The sequence below is a fragment of the Octodon degus genome, unplaced genomic scaffold (genome assembly GCF_000260255.1).
Source record: "Octodon degus isolate 3935 unplaced genomic scaffold, OctDeg1.0 scaffold00101, whole genome shotgun sequence".
NCBI classification, from domain to species: Eukaryota; Metazoa; Chordata; class Mammalia; order Rodentia; family Octodontidae; genus Octodon; species Octodon degus.
This window is the reverse complement of record NW_004524677.1, coordinates 5,504,984-5,523,807: the sequence shown is the minus strand read 5'-3', so window position 1 is coordinate 5,523,807 and position 18,824 is coordinate 5,504,984. Positions and strand designations below refer to the sequence as shown.

Sequence of the window (18,824 nt, the reverse complement as noted above, 5' to 3'; positions counted from 1 at the left end):
GAGAAAGCCAGGGGAAAGGAGGAAGGTAGGAAGAGGTGACAAAGATGCTCAGTGGTAGAGCCTTGGGCAGGAAAAGGCTGGGGTTGGGGGCTCCTCATCCCACGCTGGCATAGAGGGCCATCTGGTGGGAGGACAAGAAGAGACTCAGGGCTCGAGCTTAATGGGCCTCTTCTTCCCTCTGCAAGGGTTAACCACACGCGCAGGAAGGATGCACAAACACGCCAGATAAAGATTTTCAGCAAAGGGCAGAGAAAGTCCTGACAACAAACTAACCTTGGCTTTGGTGGGCTTTGTTAGAGGAGCAGGCAGGACAGAAAAGGGCTGTTTCCGCCCCTATGTGCAGCATGCTGATAAGATTACAGTGTTCTCCGGGTGGCACTCACCCACCCCAGTGCTTGGTGACAGCAGACGTGATGACAGGCACCGCCTGCAGCTGGGAGTGCAGTCAGGCAAACTTTGCCCTTCCTTTCTCCCAGGGAGGTGGCAAGGAATGGCTTCAGGGTCAGAGAATCACATGGTTCAAGTCCACCCCGCCTGTCACCATGTGTCCAGCCCGCCTGTCACCGTGCGTGTGACACCTCTAACCTGAGAGCTGCGGAGCATCTTACCATGTGGCAGTAAGGGCCAAATGAGAAAAGTGCACGAGAGACTCACCACGGTCACTGTCTCTCTGCACGCCAGGCCTGGTCAGGCACTTCAGTATATTACCGCTTCATCCATTTTGCCTTGCCCGGCACCTGGCGCAGAAGGGCTTTCAGTAGTGTTCAGCCCTTGCTGATGCTAGGCAGGAGTGCGGAAAGCGACAGCACAGGCTCAGGGCAGGCGGCTGCGCACACACTCGCACACTTACTGGCACGGTTCTGCCACGTTCCTAAACCTCTCTTCCTGGCTCTGCTTCCCCTGGCCTGGCCTCGTCCTCCAGCTGCATCGGAGATCCAAAGGCTCTGGGACAGCCCTAAGTCTAGGCAGTGCCGCAGGTCCCAAGCACCAGCCTTGAGCCACACTGCCCTCACAGTGGGCATCAGTCACAGTGGCTTCAGTTGTCTCCATGACCCCCTCTCACCACACCACTGCCCAGCTAGCTGGTTCCCTCAGGGCCGTGGGTTGGCCAGGGTGCTTCTGCCGCAGGAAGCTTCTGGGATGTGCAGAGTGTGGTGGGCTGAAGCCAAGGGCGGAAATGCAAGCAGGGAGAAGGAACAGCTGTGAGCTGTGGGTGGCTGTGAGGCCGAGCCAGAGCCATGCCTGGGCGGTGACAGCGCCTAGAAGCCTGAGGGACCAGAGCCCGGCCGGGTGGGCTTCCTCTCCGAGTCCCTCTACATTCGCCTCTCAGGCTCTGTCCCACATGCAACTTCAAAAAAGAAGAGAGAAAGAGGGAGAAAGGGAGGGAGGGAAGAAGGAAGGAAAGAGGAGAGAGAGCTATAAAAGGTGAGGGTTTGACAGCTCAGTTACTTCTCTGAAAACCCCTTTGCATTTTATTTTCTGGTTGCCTCTGCATTTTATTATTATTACTCTTTTTTTTTAAAATAAACATTTACTTTAAAGAGAGTATAGCAATAATTGATATGACTTTAGAAGATGTGTTTTTATACAATAGAGTATTACTCAGCTATAAAGAAAAATGCCTCTGCTTTTTAAATGTGAAACAAAAGTATTAAGAAAATCACATTCACCCTCCCATCTCTTCATAGCACAAGGCTGGTAGCCTCCCTCAGGCCTAGGTTGCATTTAGCCAGACATGAAGAGCTTCACAGTGTGCTTTCGCAGGTGCTATCAAATCTGATCCTCACTTAACGAAGTGATGAGGTCAGTTAGGAGTTGGGCATGAAGAGCACACTCCTCGGAGGGGAGAAGCCCAGGCAGGAATGAGAATTCGTAAGCAAAGCGAGCCAACACACATGCACGCATACGCGAGTGCGCACGCGTGCGGGCACACACACACACACGCGCGCGCGCGCGCCTTTTTTCCTCTTTTCTGTAGTGCTAGAGATGAGACCCAGGGCCTTGAAGATGGTAGGCTAACATAGTACCCTTGAGCTGTATCCCTAGCCCAAAAGCCAATATATCTTTTTATAATTCAATTAAACCTTATCCATCCCAAAAAAGAACATGAAAATCCAATTCTCAACAACAACAAAAAAAGCAAGATTAAAGACTGTTCAGTATATAAGATACAGGGTAAATTATGATTCAACATACCTTTAAGACTTTAAGTCCCTTCACTAGCATTAATAAACACCATTCATTAATCTGGGCTTGGGGAAATCACACTTAATTTGCAAACAGAAAACCCAAGGCAGGGAGCAACCCTCGGCTGTTAGCCTCACCTAGCTGTAGCTAGCGTTGCTAGTTAACCACCAGCACCCTGCACTTGGCCCTGCGAGTTTAACATGGATACGCGTCAGAGCAAAAGCACAAATCTCTCTTTCATTATTAATGGCACTTAAATCCCATAAATTATGTCTGGGAGAAAGAGTGGGATGCTGGAAGGAGGAGCCAGTAGTGCATGTGAGAAGGATGATCTGTAGGAAAAGCCATCCCGACCTTGGATTTGTAAAAATCTTCATTTTTCTTAGAAAAATGTTGAAAACTTTATAATATTGTATATTATTTTATTTAAATATGTATAACTATGCATACTTCATTAATGTCTTATTGAATTTTCCCTAAAAAATATGTGTAAAGCTGTTACTCTGTTTTTCATTACCCAGCTCTCAGCCATTCAATACCTTCAGTTCAGTCCAAATGAAACAGGTATCGTTATGTTGCGGTCCTTTTTCAGTACCACAATTACGCACGTACCATGTATTAACAGCTTACCTACCTCCCCTCATTTATACAGCATCTTTATCCAAAATGGTTTTTCCCCTTAAAGCATATGTAGAAGAGCAGTATAAAATAATCTGGGTTCACCCCAGGCAAAGGTCCTAACTAGAGGAGAGAAAAGACAGCGCAAGTTCACTGAGCTCCCAGGTGCCAGGAGTTTCCAAGCAGCATCGCCAGGGACTGCTCCCCTGACAACCTGGTGAGCTCAGGGTCATCACCTTCACTTTATAGGTAAGGCACCTCAGGTTCACAGGAACTAAGAACCTTACCCAAGTTTCTCAATTTGAACCAAGACTCGGGACTCCCTGAGCCTGCATCTCTCTCCCTGCTTGCAGTGTAGGTGAGAAAATGCTCATCTCTGGGTGGGACAGTAACCCTGCTCTGTGAGTTCTGACACGAGAAGCCTAAAGTTTCTACCGTCCTCATTCCATCCGAAGCTCACGGGATCCTTCTTACCTCTTCTGACTTGGGCGAAAGCTTAAGAAATTCTCGCAGCGTCTCTGATTCATAATCCTCACTCCTTCCTTGGCGAATATCTTCTACGATGGACTGTGGAGACCTTGAAGAGACAACGAAGCACATTCTGTGTCAAGTCTGTTGGACAGCGCCCAGAGGAACACCAAGCAGTGGGCGTGAAAGCAAGCCCACCCCACTTCCCATCCTGCCTTCTTCCCACTGTGGAAGGCTCATGGCAGTCCCACCGCAGACAAGTACTCAGAATCCCTTCACTCCAAAACCAGAAAGCCATCCTTGGGTATCTAGCAACCACCAAGAGGCTATTTTTTGGGAAAAAAGACAATTTCCTTTGCTCTTGTGGCTTCCCATGCCACCCTCTCCTTGCAAATCTAACAGCTATTTTCTGGCTGGATCCAACCTCCGTATACAAGGTGACACTGACGGCGGATCTCGAATTCCCCGGGGATGATGGCTTGAATGGATGCCCTAGCAGTTCTCTCACTTCAAGCCACTCGATAGGCTTTCATAGCAGCATGTGACAGACACGTGTGAGCTCATGAAGCCTGGTGTCCTAAGAATGGCTGACGGTAGGAGGAACACCTTTGACTTGCATCAAAACATCAACATCATCCACTGCACACTGATAAGATTTTGATGACAACACCTTGGATATGACTAAAGCTCCCAACATGTGTAAAAGCCTTACTTTTTAAATTGTTTAAGAAATATCCCAATGTTCATGTTTCGTTTTGCATCCAGGATGGTAACCTAGAAAGAAATAGAGATACATAAAGATTATTAAAATACAAATAAAAAGAGTTGGAGAGAAATCGAAAGTGGAAGCCTGCCAGAGTACAAGACTAATTTATAAGAGAAATAATTACCAATATAGAAATCCAGTAGATGTAGCTAATACAGCTTTACAAATATTAAGTTAGCATCCTCCCAAACTTCTGGCACTTTCTTAACTTGGCAACAGATGTATTAGGATACCAAGAACCTGACGAAATTTGAACTGAGAAAAACTGAGCAGATTACAAATCTGAGTCTACTGCAGACTGCGTCCCAACCCTGATTTGCAGATGTAAAAGAACCAATATTGCTATTTTCAGAAACATCATAAAAATTCCCAATTTGCCTTTTTTTTTAAAAAAAATGTATTTATTGAAAAAGACTATTACAAGCCCAGTAGTCCTTTTAGGAGGAAATGTCCTATGTTTTGTGCACTCAGAATTTTTTTCCTGTAGTTCTGGAATAGAATGCAAGGTCTCGTGACATGTCCAACATTCCATCACTGAGCTTCATCTCCAGCCTTTTTACTCAGATTTAAAAGAAAATTCCTGTGCTGTATGTATTTTACCAAGTTTAGGACACACTTTCTTGTCATGACTTACCATCTCTGGAATAGGCTGTATCTTACAATATGTGGCCATTCTGATTTAGTCTTTTTTTATTTTGGCGCAACCAAGGATTGAACTCAGGCCCTTGCGCTTGCCAGGGAAGCACTTATTCCGCTGAGCCATCTCCCCGGCGGCCATTCTGATTTAATGAAACATGGTACAGCTATTCTAATTACTGTCAAACCCAGATTTGGGCTGCAGTTGGTTTGTAACTCTTGAAAGTTAACACCTGGGAAGATTTTATCAGACTAGAAATTCCAATCTTTTTGGTTACATGCAAAGCCATTTCTGACTGGAAGCGAATATCCAGGATGTGGGAGGGACGAGAACCCACAACTGCGGCAAAATGTTTCCCATTTGTTTTCTGGTAAAGGGAGACTAGCTAAACCAGGAATGTTGCTGTAATGCTCTTCCCTCCCAAGTGTACGTGATTCACTGTGAACAAAGCAGAGTCGGGTTTCAGACTAAATTCCTGATCTCTGCCTTGCTTCTAAGTTTACAGGCAGCGAGACTGTTAACCAGCCTTCATGTCATTTCCTGGCCATAGGTTACATTTTTACAGCAGCATGGCTGCCTTCTTTTGAAGACTAATCTTAAACAATCACATTATTTTCCTAACCTAGGGGTTTATTTCATGTTAACACAGTCACCTGCCAGCCATAAAACAAACCTCCAAGCTGGAAAAGCAGAGCCCTTCTTAGAATCCTACCTCGGGGATGCAGTTCAAGTTCAGCAGGAAGGGAGGAGGGGTGGGAGAAAGATAGGAGCTACCAAAACCTGTCGAGCTAACTGGCTTTAAAGAGGAACGTGCACACCAAAGGGAGAAATCTCAATTTGTTAAAACAGAAAATTATGTTCAAGGCTGTAAATCATAAATTAAAAAGCCTCAAGTATGAACATGTCTAGGGATCTAGCTGTACACATATCTGACAAGCTCCCTCTGTGTCCACTTCCCCCAAGAATGGAAGGACTTGTTTTCCAGCCTTCACATGAGTTCGTCATCCCCCGCATGTTTTCCTGGACTGCAGCCTCCATCCTGTCTGGCCCTGTGAGCGCCAGGACTCTGCACACTTGGCCTAGGTCCACAGCCAGTGCTGCTGGAAAAGTGATGGAAATCATAACTCGTATGATTCGTACTTGACAGTTGAGGAAACTGAGCCCCAGAGATAGCATTTTAGAGGCCCCCAAAGCAGTACCGGAACAGGCCCGCCCTCCGCTCGCTCAGCTTCCTCTTGGTCCTGGTTCCTGTGAGTTTCAGGCAGCCTCCTGCAGAGGCGGGGCAAGTGGTTCCCCCCAGCCTAGTCCTCCCACTGGAGGCCTCTACAGGAGTGGAAGCAGAGCTGTAGAAAGTGGCCACCAAGCTGAGCATAGTGGTGCATTCCTGCAACCCCAGCACTCTGGGAGCATGCGGCAGAAGGTAAGAGAGTTCCAGCGCAGCCTGGGCGATTTTGTAATTCAGTGAGACATTTCTCAAAATTTAAAAAAAAAAAATTTAACAAAAACGTGAGAGGTAGCTCAGGGACGAGGCCATATCGTCAATCCCCGACACACACACACACACACACACACACACACACACACAGAGAAAAGAAAAAAAAGAAGAGGAAAAGAAGGAAGGAGCCATCCATGGTGCTTGGCCGAGTCCCCTGGTAAGCTCTGTTCTCCCTCAGAGCCAGTCCTCCCTGCAGAGGGGCCATTGGACTCACAGAAGCAGCAAACTAGTCCTTAAGGAAAAGCCTGAGCCAGCCACAACTGAGCCCCTACAAGGAATACAGGGCTGAACAATGGCGCCCAAACATCGTGCCACTGAGACAAGGGAGGACACCCCGGCTGGTCCCATCTTCTCCTGCATCTTGGAGCTGCAGTCGGTGCCTGAGAAGTCTCTCTCTCCTTCCTTATCACACCGGTCCTTCTAAGCGCTGTTGTAAAAGTGTCTGTTAAACTCCTTTGAAGAGGGTTATCACTACTACATGTATCATTCACTCCCTCTGGTCTAGGTCTCGCTTTCTGAATGCTGTTTGGCAGTGAATCCAGGAGGGACTGGGTAGAGTTCTGGAGTCACTTGACAGTGGCACCTGCCTGGGGGGTTGTGTTCAGGTCTACTGGCTGCCCAAGTGGGAAGTCGAGGACCCCAACTTCCCCAAAGCAGGGGTTAGAACCCGAGCCAAGGAACACACTGCTGCCCCTCTCTTCCAACAGCCCCCACCAACCACGAGCCAGCCTCTGGCCATGTAGCAGGGGCCAAGGTTACCACAGTTAGCGCTATATCGGCAGGACTGTGGGATGGATGGCTGGGCACATGCCACTACCAGCCTGCAGGATGGTGGCCAGGGACAGGGAGCTGCAGACACAAGAGGATATTGGGCCCCACACTCCATGCGATGTAAGGATTTCCCATGAGATGTGAAGGGGACTTGGCTAATTAGAACAGAGTCCCCCAGGTGGCCTGGTGATTCTGATGTCCTCTGAGACACTTCGTGAGCCTCACTGGCCTGCCCAGGACATGGCATGAAAGGCTAGCCTCTTGCTAGCCATCCCCCACGACTTGGCTTGGTCCCACAACACAGTCCTTGCACCTTCACTGAACTTCAACTCACTCAAAATCTGCCTTCCAGGAAAAATAAATATTTTTAGTTGTGGTAAACTACCAAGGATATTTACCACCATGACCTTTTTTTTTTTTTTTTTTTTGGCTAAATCGGGGTTTGAACTCAGGCCCTTGTGCTTGCCAGGAAAGTGCTTATTCCATTGAGCCATCTCCCGGGCCCCTGACCATTTTTAAGTATACAATTCAGTGGGAACAGGCACATCCCCCCTGAGTGTGCAACCATCACCACCATCCATCTCTAGAACCTTTTTTTTTGAGACAGGGTGTCACTATGCAGTTCAGGCTGGCCTTGAACTCACTATGTAGCCTGGGTTGGCCTCGAACTCACGGTGATCCTCCTGCCTCAGCCTCCCAATTACAGGATTACAGGCACGCACCACCATGCCTGGCTCTAGAACCTTTTCATCTTGCAAAACTGAAATATTGGATGTACTAAGCACCAACTCTGCATCCCTGTTCCAGCCCTGATCTCTGGTCTCCATGAAGGCCAGTATTCAAAGTACTTCCAATCAGTAGCTGCCTGCTTCCTCTTCTTGTGATTGGCTCATTTTATTTACCATAATGTCCTCCAGGTGGAAGCAATTCTCTAACCCACTTGGTTTCCACAGGTAAAGTGGTTTTCTTACCTTCTTAAAGGGTCACTAAATAGTGGCTATTTTGATCTAATTCCTAATTCTGGTTTTTTGTTTTTTTGTTTTTTTGGTGGAACCGGGGATTGAACTCAGGCCCTTGTGCTTGCCAGGGAAGCACTTATTCCACTGAGGCATCTCCCCAGCCCCTTAATTCCTAATTCTGAAAAGCAAAAATTTATCTTCCTCTGCCATCTGACATAGACCTAGCATTTGGTCTTTGATGGTTCATCACCTTTTTACTTTTAGTTGATTATTAGAAATCATCCCTTGATTTGAGGGGAAAAAAAAATGAAGGCCCTAGTTGAAGTTCATTTAGAAAAGTAATAATTTAAGCCAGGCGTGGTAGTGCGAACCTGCATTTCCAGCACTCAGGAGGAGGCAGAAGAATCCAACTTCGAGTCTAGCCTGTGCAACTTAGGGAGATCCTGCCTTAAAATTTAAAAAGGCCTGGGTTATAGTTCAGTGTAGATACCCGGGGTTCAACCCCCTAGTGCTGCAAAACCAATGGATCAATCAAGTACTTCATCTAGATCTACAGGTCTGGGTGAGGACCACGCCCCAGAATTTTAGGACAGTCCTGGAATCATAATGATAGTTGAAAATGATTCCTCCATCACAATGCGGGAGACTAAAACACCACTTCTCATAAATTTGGCAAGAGCAGTCCCCTTTCCTTCTACGCTTCCATCCTTTCTTCCTGTCTCTTTCTGATCGTCTCTGGCCAGCGAGCTACTTTGGTTATTTATTTATTTATTTATTTTTGTATTTTAGGGAAGAGTCTGCAAGATGTTCAGGGTGTCACTACTAGACTGGACTTGTAGTGATCCACCTGCTTACAGCCTCCCAAGAGCTGGAATTACAGGCGTGCGCCACCGCGCCCAGTCTCAATTGCCATCTCAGCATGCACCGGGGGCAGGGCTGGCAAGGCAGGCCTGGGGATTGCAGGCCTGGGGATTGAACCCCTGGCCCCTACACCTGTTTGCAGGCGCTTTAATCCACTGAGCTATTTGGCCGGCTCTACTTCAGTTTCTTATTCAGTTTCCATTTAGCAGTGTGCTGAGGACATCACAGGGAAAGACAGCAAGCACGTCAGTATTTACAACTTCTTGGTGAACCCCAATTTTGATCTCTTGGCAACTTGGAAAACAGTTCCTTTCTTAGTTCTGTGGTACTCAGTGACCTTTAATTGCTTCAGAGGAAACCAAATAGCTAAGCACATCCCTGCCCTTAAGAACTGCTCACGTTATTCAGGGAGTCACAAAAGAGGCCAACACTCCTGTGAGGATGGGGCGTCTGCCAGGGGAGGATGGAGCTTCGGGGCTCCTGGGATGAGGTCAGCAGACTGGGGAAAGGTGATTCTGAGCAGAGTCCTTTCATTATGGTCCCGCTAATGCATCTGTCTTGTCTCCAATTACTTTATTACAGCTTAATTACGGTTGTGCCGTCACACCTGTACTTTTCTGCAAGTTAATTTTTAGGTAACCAAGACGCCAGGATAGTAGTATTTCACAACCTTGCTTCCCACTACTAAATGTTCAAATTTATTATTTTTTGTGCCGTTCTAAACCAAACCAGTCCTCAACCAAAATCTTCCCTTGATTCTTGCCAATTCTTTCTCTGGACTACAATGGAATTTATCTGTAATGCTTTTGAAGGCCTTTCAGGTATAAGCCAATCACATACAGCTAGACGCTTCTGTGGGAGGCCACTGTGTCTCAGGGGTACCATCTGACCCGCCGGCATGGCAGCCTGTGTCCTCACACGCTCATGCCGTACAGCCTCCCGTTCACCTGGAGAGAGGTGTGGACTATTACTTTCGACCCTGGACTCCACTTACTGCAGGGTGAGCTGGAAGATTATTGATCACTCTCAGACTCTACAACTGCTGAGCTGTGACCGCTTTAGAAGAAAATCTATAAGGAAAGAAGGTAGCATGTGCCATATTCCTTTACTGAATAAAGTACATCTAACACTTCTGGCTGTGCTGGACATAGCACGAGGTATTGAGACTGAGTCGGAATGACCCCGGTTCTCTGGTGATGGTCGCAGAATGAGCTTGAATGGATCAGGCCAAGCTGCTGATAACTACAGACGAGTGGCAGTATGAGGCCATCCTGTGACTCAGTCAGGCAGACTCGCCTCCCAGCACGCCATCTCTCAGCGGAAGTCCCACAGTGTCAAAAGGGCAGTGTTTACAGCAGCAGCATTCACAAAAGGCACATGCAGCCCCCAGCTGTCCATCGGGGGCTGAATGGATAAAGGGAATGTGGTAGAGACACGCAGGGCAACGTGATTTGGCCTTAAAATGCTGACACGTGCCACCGCAGGCATGATCTTTAGGGCATTACGGTATATGAAATAAGCTGTCACGGAAAAGACAAGCACTGTGCAATCCCACCTAGATGAGGTGCCTAGAGGAGTCAGAGTCACAGACTGACAGACTGTGACAGTCACAGAGTCACAGAAGGGAGCTGGAAGGGCGGGAGGGAGGGGAGAATAGGCACTTATGGTTTAATTACTCCGTTCTGCCCAATGAAAAGATGCTAGAGATGGTGACACAATAATACAAATGTACGTAATGCCACTGAACTGTGGGCTTAAATATAGGTAAGGTGGTAAACTTTATATATGTTTTATAATTAAGAATATGTTAGGGCTGGGGATATAGCTCAGAAGGAAGGTGCTGCCTAGCATGCATGTAGCCCTGAGTCTAAATAATCCCAACACTGGGGGAAAGAAAACAATTCTTAAAAACAGACATTAAAGGGAAGAAAGTACAAATCAACCTAACGATCAAGAGCGGAGGAGGGCAACACGAAGGACATTTCTCTAAGTTTTAGCTCTAGCATAGAAGTGGACGCTTCTGCCCTGCCAAAGCTGGGAAAGGACGGCCTCTTTTTCCCCAGACTTCCAGATCACAAACGTCTACACACGGCCCCGTCCTCCCAGGCCCATCACCACAAACATCCGTCCCATCATAACCTCAGCATCCTGGGCCCAGCAGGGAGTGCTGGGGACAGTGGCCAGACACACCCCATGTACCATAAAGAACCTCTGTGGGGTGCGGGGGCAAAGGCCAGGGTACCAAGGAAGTGACTTCTTGCTCCTTCTGATACTGAAAAGACTCCAGGGTGAATAATGGGACTTGCCACAAGCGGGAGGAACAGGAAAGCCTGTGTTCAGCACCAAAGAAGGCATCCCCAACTCTGCTGATGGTTTCCTTCTCCGATTTATTGCAAGATTTACTTCACAATGACACAATCCTAACCCTATCCCTGGGCTCCTTGCATTTCTTAATGAATAGACTTTCAGCGAATTCAACAGGGAATCATACAACCAGCCTTACCAAGGGCCTCAAGTGAGTCAGGAAAGAGAAGGAGTGGACCTGCCCATGAGCCAGAGAGAAAAGAGGTCACTGCTGTTGGCTCGAGAACTCAATAATGCACAGAGCACAATCTCATCCAGGGCCCTGCCCAATCTCCTATCCAGCTGGCTCCTTCACTGACCCATTTTCCCTGCTCCTTCACAACAGATTAAAAAAAAAAGGTTTATGCCACCTTCTTTGTTCCTTTCTCCCCCATTCCTCCCTCTTCCCATTCCAGTATTCTTCCCTTCAAATCCCCAACTTCCTAGTTATTTCTATTAGCAAGCAAAGGTAGCTTAACCACCACCATGTGTCAAAACTAAGACTACTGGGCTGGGGAGATAGCTTGGCAGTCTAAGCGCCTGCCTGGCAAGCACAAGGACGTGGTTCTACCCCGGGTATCACATGCTGTGCTGGCCCCAGAACCCCGGGCATGCCATGCTGGCTCTGAAACCAGGCATGGTGGTGCATACCTGTAATCCTAGTGCTGGGGAGGCTGAGACAGGAGGATCACTATGAGTCTGAGCTGTTTAATGAAGCCCAGTATCAAATAAATAAAAGATAAAAAAAAAAAAATCCCAGGAGTGTACTGAGCAGTGCGGATTTTGGTTCTGGACTACTGGGTGATCTGTAGCCCTGGGGTCACATTTTCAGTGAATGCTTTGTCGCTTAACACCTTATTTTTCCACAGTAAACACTTAGTGTCAACTGGAAATATGCTTCTAAAAAAGCCTGCAAAAAGCTTTATGATTCAACTCTCTAGAAGTCTCTTTCCCACCATGATTGCAATTTAACTCGGAGATCTGAGCAGTGAAGGCCATCTCGAACACGCTGAGGGAGAAGAGGGCGGGAAAGTCCTCATGAGCTTGAGTGCTTGCTAGCGAACAAAGGCAGTTTGATCCCACACATCCAGTGCATCCCACATTGTGGGGTTAGGAGAGGTACACTTTCTGCCTGTGGGGGACAACAATCCTGCACTTGAGGCACCTGCTCCTCCTGGGAACCACAGCAGACATGCAAGAGATGGGGTGGTGCTGACATGCAAGACCAAGGGCCTCCAACCAGCAGGCTTTCTGCCTGCGGTTGTGGTATCCCTGGATGCGGGCGGGTCAGCACCCATGGCCCCTGTATTTCACTACTCGGCCTCTCATCTGCAACACACATCCCCTTTTATCTTAACGATGACTATGACTAGCGACTGCTGGGACCTTCCTCAGCGCAAAGCACAGCGGCACCAGGTGTACACTCCCCACGCGGCAGTCCTACCTCCTCTCGAGTGTCCCTGAAGGATGAGCTCAGGGGTCCTCCTCTCTTGGGGAGGGAAGGCTTGGCTGTGTCTTCTTGCTGCCCGAAGAGCTCCTCTATGGTCTTCGTGTCGATCTGGAAGTGATGCTGCTCCCCAGCAGCCAGGGTCCAGATGTTGGCCTTGCCTCGAACTTGCTCCTCCGGAATGGTATTCCAAAAAAAGCTCCTCATCCGCTTCTTCTTCCCCAGGGAGCTGAAGCTTTGGGGGTGAGGAGCGAGAGGGGGTCCGGGAGGTGGTGGGGGTGGGGGAGGGGAGGGGGAGGAAAGGGCTCCCCCAGAGAGAGGACATGGCAGAGGGGGAGGGGGTGGAGGAGTCGAAAGAGTCGGAGGAGCTGGGGGTGGCGTCTGCCCGATCATGAAGCCAGCTGAGGTGGCAATAGTCCCATTTCCTTTATCACTGGCCAAGGAGACACAATTCATAACACGCATAGTACCGATGCCTTCTAAGGAGAAGATCCCTCAGCCTTGAGGAGGCTGACACAGATGTCAAGCGTGGGTCATACTTCTTTGCTGACAAGTCAGCTCAGAGGAAGAAAGGGCAACTGCGCTGTGTCCTCTTTCACACCTGTCAAGACAAAGCAAGTTTCCAATCAGTCCAAGTAAACACTTTCAGACTGGCTTTTCCCTCCAGAAGCCAGCACGAGTTCTCCTCATGTCAGTGGACATTAATATTAAGGAGGATGGGCCGGGGAGATGGTTCAGTGGAATAAGTGCTTCCCTGGCAAGCGCAAGGACCTGAGTTCAATCCCTGGTTCAAAAAAAAAAAAAAAAACACAAATAATAATAATAATAATGAGGAGGACATCCCAGAGGGCAGGAAAAGGAACTCACATTTTCTAAATGTGAACCAAATTTTACTGCCAAAAAAAAAAAAAAAGCCAAACAGCAATAAATCCAGTTTGGAACCCTGCCATTAATCTGAGCCCGCTATAGGTTCAGCAAGTACTGCTTGCCTTGTGAATACACTACTTGTTCACCAACTGGTTCATTGTCTTCGGGTGTTGGAGACCCAACCCCTAGGGAAACTGCCCAGATTGCTGAGGCATGAGCCACTTAGTGACCCTGCCTTTTTCCAGTCTGGACACGTCTCCTCCAATCACTGGGTCAAAAGGCATCTTCTACCTTGCACAGAGTAGGTGAAGCATTTGGAGATGGTAAGTAATGGCCTAGCTCATTTCCCTGGAGTCTGGGCCACCATGTTCCTATTCCTCTAGGTAATAAGCCTTCCTCCCAAGCAGAGGAAAGCACACCAAGCATAAAGATTACACGACCCAGGTCTAAACCCAAGCCTACTGGCCATAATTCTACACGTCACTTTGTCTCAGCAGACTTCAGTTTTCTCACGTGAAAAATTAAGACTGGTTAAACGACCTCTATCATCCTTCTTGATGGTATCCTCTTGGATTCTAGCTGAGCTGATGTTTGGAAACCATCAAAAATCACCATGTCTTATTTCTGCTTCTGCGACACCATTAGCAAAGAAGAGGCACACATGGACATGGTACCTCTGTCACATCTGCCACATGGCTAGCCCTATCCACACAGTCACACTGCTGGACACTTTGTACCTTTATGTTTTGTTTTTTTTTTTTTTTTTTTTTGCAGAACCGGGGATTGAACTCAGGCCCTGCCAGGGAAGCACTTATTCCACTGAGCCATCTCCCCAGCCCTTTTGTACCTTTATGGAACTTTAAATGTTTTTTCTTTTGATTTGAGTTGTTACAGACCTGATGTGAAACATGGTAAAAAAAAAAAAAAAAGTACATTTCTTCCAGCAAGAAGACAGGTAAGTGGGGGGGGGGTGAAGAGATCCCATGCGTGGTACCGAGAGAGTACTCCACTAGCTGGGAATATGCAAAGGGCGCTTTCCTGGATTGCAAAGCACCATCTGTAAGTGCTTTTTACATGAGACTTCAGGGTATCATTGTCCTTTTATAGTATCACTGTCACAGCCCAGATTTACAAACACAGCTTGGGCAAACAAAACCAGATTACACATAGGTAAACTGCCTGATATTTCCAATTCAAATAGTATGAAATGCTCTGCACAGAACCATATAAAAAGATAGGAATGAGATTCCAGATTCTTGAGCTAGACTGCTTTTCCTTAGAGCAGGTCTGCTGCTTCCCAGATCTGCAACTTGAGCAGAAGTGCATTATTTAACCTACGTTTCAGCCTCTACATCTACAAACTGAGACTGCACCACTTCCTTTGGTTTCTATAATAAGTGTGCTAACAGATGTACAGTCCTACAGGTTGCCTGGCATACAGTAAGCTACTAGGAAGAAAAGTAACTGCTCATACGCTCATAATACGTATCATTTTTCTTTTCAACAGGCTTTATATTTGCTTTAAAATGTTTAGGTTTGTAAATAAAATGCCAAGCTACCCCTAGCTGCTAGCATTAGGGATTAAACCCAGGGTCTTTTACATACCAGGCAAATGCTCTACAACTCAACTATACCCCAACCCTTACTAAATTTTACTTTAAGACAGGCTCTCACTAAGTAACACAGGTCGACCTTGAAATTATGATCTGCCTACATCCTGGAGAGCAGCTGAGATTAAGGTGTGAGGCACCATGTCTGGCTTGGAAACACACTTTTCATATTTCTATTTTCTGTTATCAAAGTTTTTAAGTTGTGAGGCTTGTCCTTTTTCAAAACTCAGTGAGTACATATGAAATTGTTTCTACATTATAGGAGCAAATGTTTTTATAAAACATTTGAATACTCCAAATTTTACATTTTAGTTTTGGTGCAGGGGGTTGAACCCAGGGCCTTACATACACTAGGCATCTATTCTACCGCTGAGTTACACCGCCAGCCCCAGGAAAGGTAAGTTTTGAAAACTGCTTATACATGAATAGAAAGTACCATTTTCAACTATTAACTGAATACTTTCATTTATTTTTTTCCATTTTAACCATTTTTAAGTGCAATTTAGTGGCGATATGTACAATAATACTGTGATGCAACGATCCCCACTACAGGAATTTCTAAATAAGTAAAATCCAGAGTATATATCGAAACCGACAGTTCATTTGGGATGCAACTGGCTTTTAGAAGGAGTTTTCATAATTATCACTGGGGTATAACGAGGCTCATTTTGTAGCTGGCATCCTCAGAACAAGTGACTCACTGTCAATTACAGTTTATGGTTATATTTGAACTCTTTTTTTCAAGACCGTACAGGTAATTTTGGCAGCTTATCCTTACATATCTTAAAATATTGCTGTGTAGAAAATATCTCATGTATGGAAGGATTGTTAATCTTCGAATTCACCTTCAGTTCCAAATATGCCAACATATTTATGTTTATCCCTCTTAGGAATGGTCCTGCTGAAGGTGTAGCTCATGGGTAGCACACTTGCAAGTTCAGGAATCAGAATAAAGAGCAGGACTCTATATTCAGAGGATAAACAACATCACCATCTAAGACCAAGTCCAAAAGGATGCCGAGGACTTTTGGCACTGTACTTTGGACAGAAATGCTATACCAGATAAAAGCTGGCTGAAGTAAAATGGGATGTGTGTTAGTGCTGTTCTGGCTTGATTCTAACCTCTGCTCTTTCCTTAGAAAGAATGCTATTTTTAAAAGTTAAAAGAGGGACACCAGGAGTTCAAGGCCAGCCTGAACTACAGAGTGAGACCCTGTCTCAAAAAGACCAAAACAAACAGTTAAAAGTACAAAGAACAGGGGCTGAGGATATTGCTTGGTGAGACAGCACCTGCCTGGCAAGCATTAAGTTCTGAGTTCAATCCCTAGTACCATCACCATCACCACCAACAAAAAAGTTCCAAGGACGATAGAGCCCACAGTCCTGACCAGCTGGGGGACCAATATTTCCCCAGAGTAACATACAAGGGTGCTGGCTTTCCAACAGCTTCTAGGCCATTTACCAGCAACTATTGGCTAGGGTGCTAATTCATTTACTACTGCCACTTGAAGGGCATTAAGATGTCCAATGTCAAATGGTGACAGGCAGAGGACAGTGCAGACAGAATTCTCACTTTCTGCAGTCACATGAGATGTGAAAGCAGAGGAGACAGAAAGAACATCCATCCCATTGACCATACCACAGCCCACAGTGAGGGGGCGACCGCACTCTTGGGTGCGCTACACACATTCAGGCGATGGCACAGCCCTGACTGAGGCCTCTCAGGGCCTGTTGCTTGCAGCTGGGAAACTTCAGCAGGGACATCGGGATCAAACATGGCTCTGTCTGGGAAATGTCCCAAATGTCAAATGTCCCATCCATCTCCCTAGGACAGAGGGCGATGGGCTTGTATTTAACATCCTCCAGCAGGCCTCCCCGCCTCAGGGTCAGGGAAGATGCTGAGGAGGCTGACACACACACTCCATTCAGCTCACCTCTAGCCGCTGGGTAGGGTTCAGAGAGCTGAGCTCCGCAGGCTTCCTTTCCCAGTGCATTAAGGATGGCCCCTGAGGGTGGGCTTGGAGCTCTGGTTTTCCTAAGACAAGGCTGGGCCAGCCCTGCTGTTGAGTGGCTCCCTCAGCCTCACTCCCTTCAGCAGTAATCAAAAGTAAATCAGATTCCTAACATATGTCACTGATGAGGCAGTGACAGGAAGCAGTGGCCCACAGGATATTAAAGATGGGAGGGCAGAGCAAGACGGAGCCCCATTAGTGCTGGAGGAGAAGGGAGGGAACAGAATGTCGGGACAATGCTAAAATGTGGAAACTTTGCTGTCACTCAGCTAACTCCTTTCTTAAGTCTCTAGCACCACGACAAGAGCCTGGGATACAATATAGCAGCTCAAGCGCCTGCCTGGCAAGTGCGAGGTCCTGAGTTCAATCCCTAGTACCAAAAAACCCCAAAACAAAACAAAAACAGTTTACCACCATGATCTCTGAAAACCCACCAGAACCCGAGCTGGGGCGTCCAACTGGGCCCTCAAGCCTGCAGTGAAAGAACCCAAGACCGCGTCCCAGATAGGTGTAATTTTCTCACATCACATACACACTCCCAGCCGCCCCTGCACACGCTTCTGAACGCACATTTTCAGTTTTTTCTCTCACTGTCCCAAAAGCAAGGAAGTGGAAAGCGTAAGTCCGTCAAAGGATGCTCAAGAGAGGGAAGGAAGCGCTCGCTCCTCCTTCCAGGAAGACAGCTGTAGGTCAGCAGAGGGGACTCACTGATGTTCCACCCTGCCACTGGCTCGGAAAGAAATGGCATGTGGGGAACAGAGGCAGGATTTCTTGCAAGTCACGATTTCTGGCCGCAGAGTCTGAATTAGCGAGCTATAGGTTTACTGCCTCCTTCCAGCCCCAACTCCGCGCAGCTCGAACTCTTCACCACAGCACCGCGACTGCGCCCCGGGATCGCCAGCCAGGGTCCTGGGCTGCGGCGCTGGGGCTGGAGTGGGAGGGTGGGGAGGGTGGGGTGGAGATCGCGACGAGAGCGGCAGAGGGCGCACCCAGCGGGAGCACATCTCGGTGGGGAAGGACGCCCCCTCGCGCCGCGCAGGCTCCGCAGCCACCCGAGGCCGGGGAGCGGGGCGACAGGGCAGGCGGGCAGGCGGGCAGGCGGGCGGGCGGAGGGCGGAGGCGGGAGACAGCGCACGGCGGACAAGGGCTGGATCCCGGCTTTGCACCCGCCCGGGCTCTCTGCTGGTCCGGGTCCCCAACATGCCGCACGGACTCCCGCAGGGTCGGCTGTCCCTGCCTACGGGACGCCCTTGCCCACACACCACTCTCAGAAGTAGGATGCTGGGGGTTCACTAGGGAAGGCCTCTGGGTCTTGTCCTCGGGCCCCGGGTCTGCAGCAGCCGCCCCAAGTACGACCCCTCCTCCCCAGTGCGGTGACATCTCCGTGTCCCCCGTCGGGGTCGCAAGCGCCGGGGACACGCACTGCATCTGCGCGCCCAGGCGACCCGGCAAAGCCGGAGAGAAAAACGCACGGAGCCGTCCGGCCGCGGAGCCCCACGCAGCGCCCGTCTCGGGCGACTCCCGGCCCACCCGCCTCGTCCCCGCTCACCTGCCAGCGCCGGCGCCGCACCGGCCAGGAACCTCTGGGAAAGCGAGCCGCAGCCGGATCGGGGTGCTCGGCCCGCCGCGTCCCCGAAGCCCGCACCCACTGCCGCCGGGGCCAGTCCAGGCTCCCGCTGTCCCCGACGGCCGGGACGCGCGGGGCTTAGGAAGGCGCGGGAGGCCCGCTCTGCCCCCTCGGCAGGCACCGGCGGCCGCCAAGCCAGGGCCGGCAGGGGGGCGC

The 18,824-nt window shown here is 48.6% G+C and overlaps 1 protein-coding gene across 2 annotated transcripts in view; it reads right to left on the bottom strand.

The window, feature by feature from the left end:
- The window catches only part of Fhdc1 (FH2 domain containing 1), a 40,145-nt gene that overhangs the window by 19,103 nt on the left and 2,218 nt on the right, over positions 1–18,824 (bottom strand). Inside the window, exons 1-4 of one of the 2 annotated variants that reach the window (XM_004638724.2) lie at positions 18,591–18,818; positions 12,550–13,153; positions 3,986–4,047; positions 3,280–3,382 (exon numbers count right to left, since the gene is read on the bottom strand). In XM_004638724.2, the coding sequence (XP_004638781.1) occupies positions 3,280–3,382; positions 3,986–4,047; positions 12,550–13,017 (633 nt within the window). In that variant the 5' untranslated portion in view covers positions 13,018–13,153; positions 18,591–18,818. Of the gene's footprint in view, positions 1–3,279; positions 3,383–3,985; positions 4,048–12,549; positions 13,154–18,590; positions 18,819–18,824 lie in introns of those variants that run through there. The other variant, XM_023723693.1, reaches the window with a different exon arrangement.